Source organism: Prionailurus bengalensis, chromosome A1 (assembly GCF_016509475.1).
Source record: "Prionailurus bengalensis isolate Pbe53 chromosome A1, Fcat_Pben_1.1_paternal_pri, whole genome shotgun sequence".
Classification (NCBI taxonomy): domain Eukaryota; kingdom Metazoa; phylum Chordata; class Mammalia; order Carnivora; family Felidae; genus Prionailurus; species Prionailurus bengalensis.
Window position 1 is genome coordinate 211635133 of NC_057343.1, and position 11177 is coordinate 211646309.

The following is an 11177-nucleotide window of genomic DNA, read 5'->3' on the forward strand; positions in this document are numbered from 1 at the left end:
TGACTTAACACAATAGAAGTTTATTTCTTGTTCTTATAAAGTCCAAGTGGGTGTTCCCAATTGGGAGGTGGGTCTCAAAGTGGTGACTCCAGGTATCCAGGCTCTTTGCATCATGTGCCTCAACCATCTTTTAAACATAGCTCTTGAAGTCACTCTACTCATTTAAATGAAGCCACAGAAGGAAGAAAAGCATGGAGGGTCACCTGTGGCAGGCTTATGAGACAGTCTTAGATATGTTGTCTATGACATCTACTCTCATTCCTGTAGCTAGAACTCAGTCACATGGATTTATGGCAAGAAAGGATGGAAACGATAGTCTAACTATGCATGTATGCATGTAAGTACACACACACACACACACACACACACACACACACACACGAAGGGTTTGGGGATTAGCTCTCCCATTTTGCACTTCCCAAAATTCCTCCACAGGATATAGGATGTAGGGGTTATGTTGCATAGCAGGTTGTCTCTGATTTGTCCCATTGTCATCTCAGTCCTCTTCCCAGCATGGAACACAATTTGCTACATTCACTGGGAGAAGTACTACTGAGCGCAATCACATATATTTCTGTGTGTTTTTTTAAAAGACTTTTCCCAGTTCCCTTCCTTTACACATTCTGTTTTAGCTGACTTAATTAAGGGTAAGTGTTCTTAAGTGAAGAGAGAAAGCTTTACTAGCTAAAGAAGAGACAAGATTCAATTTGTCTTCAATTTGATTGTCTTTAGTGGAAGTTTTATCTGATTTCAAATGGAAACTCTTAGAATGGTAAAGGTTGTAGACCTAAGAATAAAGGCATCATGTGTTAGCTAATACCTGTTTAAGCATATAGTTTGTCTTTGATGTAGAATATAAACCACTCCCAAAGGGAGACTGAATTGGCTGAGATCCAGGTTACAACCATAGGAAATTCGTCTTAACCCCAATTCAGAGGACTTAGTTTGGGTTGGCTTATGATATCCCTAATAAATCATAATTCTAGGAATATTTGATCAAATCATAGAAGACTTTTGTTCTCTTAAGTCTTCAAGGGTCACCTGGGTGGCCCAGTTGGTTGAGTGTCTGACTATCGAATTTGGCTCAAGTCATGATCTCACGGTTTGTGGTTTCAAGCTTCACGGTGCCTCCTTAGGATTTGCTCTCTACCTCTCTGCTCCTCGCGGGCTCATGTGCTCGCTCTCAAAGTAAAAAAAAACTTAAAGAAAAATTAAATCTTCAGTATTTTAATCCAGTGGAACCCTAATAAACATGGCTCATTTTATGTGACTTTTAATTTAAAATAAAATTCTGAAACCATATCTTCTAATAATGTCAATTAGAATATAATTCATGCATATCTCTTTCATTTGATACTTTCATTCGGTATTGAGTTCTTGCCATGAGCCAGGTAGTGCCGCAAATGCCTTGCAGTGTGTATGTAATTATGCAGACAGTAATTATGATGAGATATGTATTGCGAACTTCACGCTGAACAGTAAAAAAGTCAGGACACTTACTGGCGAAAAATAGAATATGGTGAAAAATAGAATAGGCAAGGGCCAGATTTGGGATTTTTTTAGCACAGGGATTTGGTGTGTGAATGACCCCAAATTTTTAATATAAAATTTGTTACCTGCATTTTTAAGAGAATGCCCTAAATGTTATCACATTTCTCAAAATGTGAAGGGCATAGGGTTGGAAGTGTATGCAAGAGTATCTATTACTCCCCCTCCTCAGAAAGGTTAAGAGCCACTGAATTATGTTTATAGAGTTGTTTGGGTCATTATGCTGCTGTTCATTGAGATTATCTACTGAGGCCATGTGAGAATTCTGTAGCAACAGAATTCTGAATTACTGGAAAGAATTAAAAAGAAGAAAAAACCCAAAAACCTTTCCTTAACCTTCTTTGTAGACCCAAGGACAGAGCTACTTTTAGGTGATTCGTGTTTGTGTTAACATTTTTTCTTAAGTGTTTAAGCAAAGCATCACACTGGTAAAGATTTCTCATCTTTTCTATTTTATAATTTAAAGAAATATTTACAAGTTAAAAATAGGTTAGCTAAAAATAGTACAGGGACACCTGGGTGGCTCGGTACGTTAAGTGTGTCTGATTTCAGCTCAGGTTATGATCTTGCAGTTTGTGGGTTCAAGTCCCACATCGGACTCTGCTTGGGATTCTCCCTCTCCTTCTATGTCTGCCCCTCTCCTGCTCATGCTCTTTCTCTCTCAAAATAAATAAACATGAAAGAATGTTATAGTACAAAAGGGTTTAAAATGAAAAGCTAGTCTTTCATTTCATATATCTAGTACTAATCTCCAGGCACAACCTATATATATATATATATTCTACATAATGCCTTTGTTGTTTTTTTTAAACTTATGTTTCCATCAGCACATACAGTTCTATTTTATGCTTTTTAATCTCTACATAGTAACATATTTAACCAGCTTCCTACGGATATGAGTTGTTTTGCTATTATAAACAATGCTTCAGTAAATATCCTTGCACATGTCTTTTGTGTACTATAGATAGAAGTATCTTTTAGGATAAATTAGGATGAGTAATATGTTCATTTAAAATTTTAATAGTGAAGAATTGCCTTCCAACTGCAACTTCCATAATGCCATCATGTATGAATGAGAATGTCTTTCATATACCTTTGATACATTATCAGTTTTTAATTTATGTGTCCTTAAGTAGGAGTAAGATTGAATGCTTTTTCATATAAGCCTATAAACCGTTTACTTGGCCCACTTTTTAAAAGTGGGTGAAGGAGCTATCATATTTTGGTTGCTTCTTCTTGATAATTTCTAAGAGTTCTCTGTATATTAAGTAGATAATTCCTTTTTAATTTAAAGTGTGTTTTTAGAATGAGAACAAAGAACTTACATGGTGTTTCTTTCTAGGTCATTCAATATTAACAGGGTTGCGACCCAGGCTGTGGAAGATGTTTTAAATATTGGTGAGTACCAGAATAGCTATTTATGTTACAATTATAATGTACTATATAATGTATATATTTTATTGTATGTTAGCTATTATGACATTATTTACTCAAGATATTCCACCCTTTCCTTTTTCAATAGCAAAACGACAAGGAAATTTAAGTCTTCCATTGAACAGAGAATTGGTAGAGAAAGGTCAGTGACTAATGATCATAATTACTAACAGTTTCATTCAAGTTCTGTATCAGTCTTTAGGATGTTATTATGAAGTGTACTTGTCTAATTAGCAAAAGCATTGTACTTTTTTGACTCAAACAGGCCCTTGATATAATACCTTTACGTATATTTAAACAATAAAAAGTTTAGAGCTGGACTTTATATTAGATTTTTGTGAACTATGAAATACAACCTCTGTGCCAAAACTCTTAACTACATACATATTCTGGGGGATAGGAAAATATAGAAAAATACAGATCTGGCAAATGGGAAATGTTTACCTAAACTCTGTGTGCCATTAATATCCTCTGAATGAAAAGGAGTTCACTGAGCTGTGAATGCTTATCTTCACATTCACTAAAATCTTCTCTTTAACTTTCTCCTTTCTATTCCTGCCCGGTTACTTCAGGGTTCCTTTGAGAGAACCAGCACTGTTGGGAAAGACTACTACTGATCAGGGAACTTGAAGGCCTGGGCTCTAATCCCAGACCAACCAGTCACTCACTGGAAATATGAGCAAGACTGTGGTTCCATTCTTCTACTTCTTGAACTATAGAAGGATGAAGTAGAGATAGATTGGTAATACCTAAGGGGGTTCTTCAAATTTATTCTTCAAGTTTCTCTGTTCTAAATATTTAAATTCTTAAATTGGAAAACACATTCCTTTGATTTGCTTATGAAATTAACTCACTAAAATCCCCTCTTCTGTACCAGAATCATTTTTGTACAGACCTCAAACTAAAGATTCTCTAGTTGTCTCTGTTTAATTGAAGAGTATCCTAAGTTTTCAAGATTATTAAAAAATCCAAACTTGTTCATAGTGCATCTCCTTATCTATGTAAGGGTGTTCAACATATACAACCAAAACCAAATACACAAAGTGGATATTGGCAAATGTAAGACTGCAGCTGGCATCCATAAACACAGACACTTGAATTTAAGAGTTATCAAAATAGTCTCACTCTTTTTGGTTGCCGTTTAAATAATTTAGCAATACACAATAAAGTATTTGAATAGTGCCAGTTCATTTATATGTGTATTTTAGATTTCCACATAAGACTTACTTTACTGGGGGACATGGTTGGCCTTTAATAGTTTGAAAACAGGACTAAATCTCTGAAGTCCCTTTCAACTGTCTAAAACGGACTTTCTCCCTTTCTCAATTTGAGACCAAAACGATTATTTTGATCACAGCTTATGAGCTAGCATTAGCTTTAAATCTGTGTTAGAGTTAAATTAGGCATTTACAGTAGTTGATTCATTATATAATTTAACTTAAAGGGGCGCCTGGGTGGCTCAGTGGGTTAAATATCTGACTCTTGATTTCAGCTCAGGTCATTATCTCATAGTTCATGAATTCGAGCCTTGCATTGGGCTTGTGCTGAGAGTGCAGAGCCTGCTTGGGATTTTGTCTCTGCCCCTCCCCTGCTCATGCTTGCTCACTGTCTCTCAAAATAAAAAACTTCAAAAAATAATTTAACTTAAAACGTATATAAAACAACTGAAATTTATATCGGGTATGTAAATTAATTTAAGGGTATACATAAAATACAGTGATTTTTCCACTTTACTGAATGAATGTTATTCCTTTGAAGATTTGTCCTTAGAAACAATAGTGAATGCCAGTAGTGCAGTCACTGTTACAGACATTTCTGGAACTACCTTCAGAGCTAGCACTTTTTTTTTTTTAAGTGATCTCTATGCCCAAAGTGGGGCTCGAACTCACGATCCTGAAATCAAGAGTTACATGCTCTACCCACTGGACCCAGCCAGACAGCTGTAGCTAGCACATTTTGAGTGTTTGTATTCCCAGAGGAGCAAATTTTTGAGAGTAAATTAGATTTTTTTCAAGGAGCCAAATAATTTAAACAAAATTTTGGTAAATAAGGTGGATTGTCTGACAGTCTTATAATGTTTTAATGTGGTGTTCAACTATACGTTCTTTCAAGCCTGATTTCCTTGTATAATTGTTTTTGACCAATTTATGTTTTGCCTACCAACTGTCATGTGCCTCTTGGTTAGAAAGCAGGTCCCAAAGATTTCTAAAAATATCATGTGTAATGAGAGTTTCATTAGAGAAAGCGTGTTAACCTGTAATTTTTTGAGACTGCATTTTTAATCAAGAGAATTAATATATTTATGGACACTTTGACATGGTGTTTTGGAAGGGAATTTGGCAAGGGACTATGGCAACTTAGGTTTTGTTTTTGAATGCCCCAAGTTCCTCTACTTTTGTTTAATTACTGGTTTTGTAGCCCACTCCCCAGTATGTCTCCAGCTGATGTGTCAGGGGCTTTGGTGGCCTTATCTTGAAACCTAATCCTCATTTTATAAAGTTTTTTGTTGTTTTAATGGAATGTGTTGTGAGTTCCAAGAAAGTTTCTGCCAAACAGACCTTTGAAACAGAGTTGCATTTAAATTGGGGATAGCATAGCATCCATTTTTCATTTTGCACTTCTCAGAAGTGATTGTGTCTTTCTTTGAATGTGCTAATACTTTTTTTCCTTTATAGTAACAAATGAATATAACGAATCGCTGCTCTATAGTCCAGAAGAACCAAAAATACTTTTCAGTATTCGAGAACCAATAGCAAACAGAGTTTTCTCCAGCAGTCGTCAGCGCTGCTTCACGTCAAAGTAAGCTTCCAAAGGCCAGCCTGTGACTATGCTTCCATCTCTTGTAATTATAAATGGGTTTTGGTTTTAAAGTATTCAGTATGATGAAATTCACTCATTCACACTTAATCTAGTAGGAAAAGTAGGGCTTTTGGAACTAGTGAGGCGTCATGCTATATATACCCTGGAGGAAATATTTCCTTTCCCAACTTGTGCCATTTTAGAGAAACTATAAGTAAATAGAAGGGGCATAATTATCTAACTGGGTGATATGGATTTGTTGTTTTCATATATTAAGACAGAATAAGATCAAATTATCACTTTAAAAGAAACTGGAAAGCAACTTTTTTTTATATGCTATTGGATTAAAAAAAAAAAAGGACAAATATTCATATAAAACCTAACTTGTAAAGCCGTAAACTTTTAGAGTAGGACTCATTTCTTTCAGCTTTTTCCTAAAAGTGACCTCCCCCTTTCTCGCATTTACTGAATTCGATTTTTGTTTGAAGGGAAGATATCAAAAAACCTTATAATTTATTTTATAAAGGTTGCCCAATTTTCTAAACAAAACTATGAAAAAATGTCATTTGTCTCATGGCAAGCAAAGAAAGCAAGTTTAATTATGAATTGCTACTTATATAGTGTGCATATTTTATTTTTTGAAATATGGTTGATAATTTTTCTAGGAAAAACAAATTCCTTTTACTCATTTGAAAGTTAATTTTGATTAATCGACAAATCTATGTACTCAGTTTAGGTGAAATTACAAAGACATTTAAATTTTGCTCATATAAACAGAGTAAGCTTCATGACTTTGGCAGTTGGACAATATTAACAAAAGATGGAGAAATTGAACTATTCAGAATTAAGTACTTTTCTTAATGGAGACACCATTAAGGAAAAAAAAAAAAAAAGGCAAGCCACAGAGTGATAGATACGCAACAATGGACTTCTATCCAAAATATTGTAAAGATTCCTACAACTCTATTAAGAAAAAGGCAACTCAGTAGAAAAATTGCCAAAGTCCTGGACAGGCCTTTCACAGAAGAGGGTATCCAAATGGCTCAGTGTATGAAAAACATCCTTGACCTTATTATTCATGTGGGGAATGCAAATTGAAACTATATAATATGATACCATACACACCCACCAGAATAGCTAAGGTGCTAGTTGTTGGTAAGGTGGGAGTAACTGCAACTTACATGCAGTATTTTTAGGACTAGTTTGGCATATTGTTTGGCAGTTACCTACCAAAGCTGAATAAAGCACACAGTGACCCAGCAAATTCGTTCCTAGGTATATATCCAACAGAAATGTATACACACATACATCTGCAACAAAAGACATGCTTAAGAATATTTGTAGTAGCACTACTTCCAGTAGTAAAAACCCAGATGTCTATGAATAGAGGAGGTACGTAAATTTTGGTATTTTCACACAATGGAAATGTTTTCATATAGCAATGAAAATGAACACAACACAATACTACTATATGTAATAACCATGGATGAATTTCACAAGCATACTTTTTTGCTTATTTTTGAGAGAGAGAGAGAGCATGAGCAGGGGAAGGACAGAAAGAGAGAGATAGACACAGAATCTGAAACAGGCTCTGAGCTGTCAGCACAGAGCCCCACATGGGGCTTGAACTCATGAACCATGAGATCATGACCTGAGCCAAAGCTGGCCCTTAACTGACTGAGCCACCTGGGTGCGCCCACAAGCAAACTGTCAAGCAAAAGAAGCTAGACACAAAGCAAACCTATGTGTTCTTCCATTTATATAAAGTTTAAGAACAGAGCTATTACCACTATGGTGACTGAAATTAGGGTAGTGGGCATGCATGGGAAGGATGGCCCAAGGGTAGAGACTGGAGGAGAGCAGTGAGGGAGCTTCTGGGGAGCTGGGGAACATTTGATTCCTCATTTGGGTGATGAAGGCTGCACAAGTGTGTTCACTGAGCTGTTCATTTGTGCCTCTTCATTTGTTCTTAAGTCAAAATTATCCATGAAAATAGTTACATTCTCAATATTAGTACTTAAAATAGTAATAACTCAACATTTTGTCATATGAAAAAAGCCTGTGAGTTCCATCAAGTCTGAACTTGTTCTCTTGAAAATGTTTGGGTGAATGGAGCTATCCTGAATATCTTAATTTTGAGATTTTGATAATATACAGTTACTCTCTCAAACCAAAGAACAACTTGATTTTTAAAATCAAGGCCGAATGATCTGCCAGTTTCAATGAAAATTAAAGAAATCATAATTTAAAGTTAAGAAAACTTTGTATTAATGAGATGTTTTTTCTGCTTAGGGTATGTGTTCGATCTCGTTGTTGGGATGCCTGCATGGTTGTGGATGGAGGTACTTCTTTTGAGTTTAATGATGGAGCAATTGCCTCGATGATGATCAATAAAGAAGATGAGCTTCGAACTGTGATTCTAGAGTAATGAAAAATTTCCTCAGATGACAAATTTTGATTACTGGGAAAATACTGATTCTGTTCACTGCAGAAACAGACTACCAATCATAAAGCTACATATTTTGGTTATTGTTGAGACTGGTTGGCCCTGAGCTCCAAAGGTGACCAAGGAAGTGAGATTTGCATTATTCTTCTTTTGGATTTGGATAAAAAAGATGTTCACTGTGTTAGAGAATGGATGGACTAAACTGATCAGAATTTATACTTCTACATTGCTTATAGTTGGTATCAAAGAGTACTGATACATTTTTAAATTTAGAGAGGTAAGCTCAAATAAAGGATTAAATGTTTAAGATTTGAAATTTCACTGTACAAGATTTTTTTTTTTTTCCCCTTTCCTAACTTTGTGGAATTGGTCAGACCAACATATATCATTTAATTAGGGTATATTTTTTATAGTACCTAAAAATCAAGATTTTTAAAAAATTTTGATGGAGAATTTTTGATAAATCCTGACATTGACCTAACTGAAGTAGGTAAATGTGTTTTTTATATGTGCTTAGAATTTTCTAATTTCAGAGGACAATACTGTTATGGCTCTATTGATTTAAGAAGTTCAAATCATTTTTGAAATTATCGATGTTTTCATTTAATTGATTTTCAGGTTAATTTTGACAGTTCTGGGTGAAATACATATATCTGGACAAAATCATGATACTGTTGCAAATGTATTAATTATCCAATAGCTATTTGAGGGAAGAGACTTTTTTTTTTAAATGGTTTTGAGTCTTAATAGATTCCTTCCATATTTAAAACTCTAACATGGAATCAGAGACTATAAGAATGAATTGATTAGACGTATTCTATTAGGAGTTTGGTAAAACCTTTTAAAAATATTTTCATCCAGTATTATGAGGTTTGTCAGAAAATGGATTCTTTAATAAATAGGCAAAACACAATTAGTTGGAATTGCCTTGCTTTTAATATCATGGTAGTTTTCACTAGCTCATATTCCATGTTTTTACACATTAGCTTTGGGAGATAAAATGTTATGGCTTCTCTTGCCCTCCCTCCACTATGAGATTTGCTTTAGTTTGAGAGGAAATTATCTAATTATTGATCTACTTACAAGTAATCCTAGAATTTTCACAAAAAGCACCTATTGCTGTGTCATGAGACAACTGGTAATCCCATGCCATTTATTCAAAGTTGTATCTGTTTTTTTTCACTTGCTGCTAAAAAGTTCAACATTGAAATATTTATTGAACACATACCTTGTGCCATGTACTGTGTCAGATGCTGGATCTCAGTTGATCAATGAAAAAGACTGTCCTGATAGAACTTGAGACGAGTGGGCTCAAATTCTGTGAGAGCTAGGATATATAATCGAATTGAGTGCTATTACTTTTGCCAACATTTAATATGTTCTTGTCAAATTTTTAAATAAATGTTACTATACAAAGGTAATCTAGGTTTTGATGTATATCCAGAACAAGAATCTGTTTTTCTTTTCAAAGAGTATCTGCATAGACGTTCAAAGCAGTGTTTACATGATGTGTACAATGAAAATTAGTGTTTTCCCAGAGCTGGATCTAGTTTCTGGCTTGATTTAAAATGTACTGAAGATAACACTTTATGAAGAAGTGAAATTCCACACCATAAAAATTCCTCTAAGAAGTTTAAAATACCTTCTTGACAAAAATGCCAACTCTATCCAAAATGGTACCATAGATCTGTTAATGTTACATATTAATAGGCAATCTGCTCTGTAAAATTGTTCATAAGCCATATTTTAAAGGTTTAAAAAATAGTTAATGTGCTGCATTTGCAGTATAACTAACATTTCTGCTAGGTGTTGGGGATTTATTTGTTAAGAGATAAGAGGCAAAGGATATTGCAATAGAAGAAACGTGTTTATGAATGAGTTAACCTTTTAATGGCAACTATGTGAATAAACATAATTAAACTGGTATTATCTTTTTTTTTAAACTACATTTGCTTGCTTAACTCTTATAGCACCATTAATGGAAAATCAGATTCTCCCAAAATGGTATGTTTCAGGTCTTTTCCACCTGGAAAAGATACTTTCCAGGATACTGCTGATGTTGCACACAGAACTAGGACTTGTTATATAAGCAGAGGGTAAAGTACTTACTTTTTAAGTATAGACTCTGCAGATATTTTTCACTAGTTTTGATGTTCCACATGTATTTATATTCGTGGCCCCACTAAATCAAATCATATTGAATGTTTAGTAGCCTTCAGGTATAAAGAATTTCCATTCATTTCACTTTTTAAATATCAAAATAAACTATGTATAAATCATTAGAACCAGTTAACACAAAGTTATCAAAAAATATTCACTTGATGCACATGGAACACTCTCCAGAACAGATCACATATTAGGGTACAAGTCTTAACAAATTCAAAAAGACTTAAGTAATGTCATGCATCTTTTCATCTAGTTTCATAACAATGCTATAAAACTAGAAATCAACCACAAGAAAAAATCTGGCAAGACCATAAAGACATGGAGGTTAAATAACATGCTACTAAAAGCAAGAAATCAAAGAAGAAATATAAAGTTACATGGGGACAAATGAAAATCAACACACAACAGTCTAAAATCTTTGGGATGCAGAAAAAGTGGTTCTAAGGGAAGTTTATAGCAATACAGGCCTATTCAAGAAGCAAGAAAAATCTCAATCTAACCTTATACCTAAGGAGCTAGAAAAAGAACAAAACTCAAAACCAGCAGAAGGAAAGAAATAAAAATCAGAGCAGAAATAAATGATATAGAAACTAAAAAAACAATAGAACAGATCAATGAAATCAGGAGCTAGTTTTTTGAAAATATAAACAAAATTGATAACCTTCTAGCCAAACTCCTCAAAAAAGACAAAACCAAACAGCCAGTACCATAGAAATACAATTAGAATACTATGAAAAGTTAGATGCCAACAAATTGGACAACCTAAAAGAAATGGATGCCTCTC

The 11177-nt window shown here is 34.3% G+C and overlaps 1 protein-coding gene across 2 annotated transcripts in view; it reads left to right on the forward strand.

Moving 5' to 3' along the window:
* NADK2 (NAD kinase 2, mitochondrial) overlaps positions 1-10151 on the forward strand; it is a 49054-nt gene extending 38903 nt beyond the window's left edge. For both annotated transcript variants that reach the window (XM_043599839.1, XM_043599846.1), the window contains 4 exons: positions 2891-2946; positions 3071-3124; positions 5658-5781; positions 8074-10151. In XM_043599839.1, coding sequence (XP_043455774.1) covers positions 2891-2946; positions 3071-3124; positions 5658-5781; positions 8074-8209 — 370 coding nt within the window. In that variant the 3' untranslated portion in view covers positions 8210-10151. The remainder of the gene's footprint in view (positions 1-2890; positions 2947-3070; positions 3125-5657; positions 5782-8073) is intronic.
* The last annotated feature ends 1026 nt before the right edge of the window (positions 10152-11177 follow it).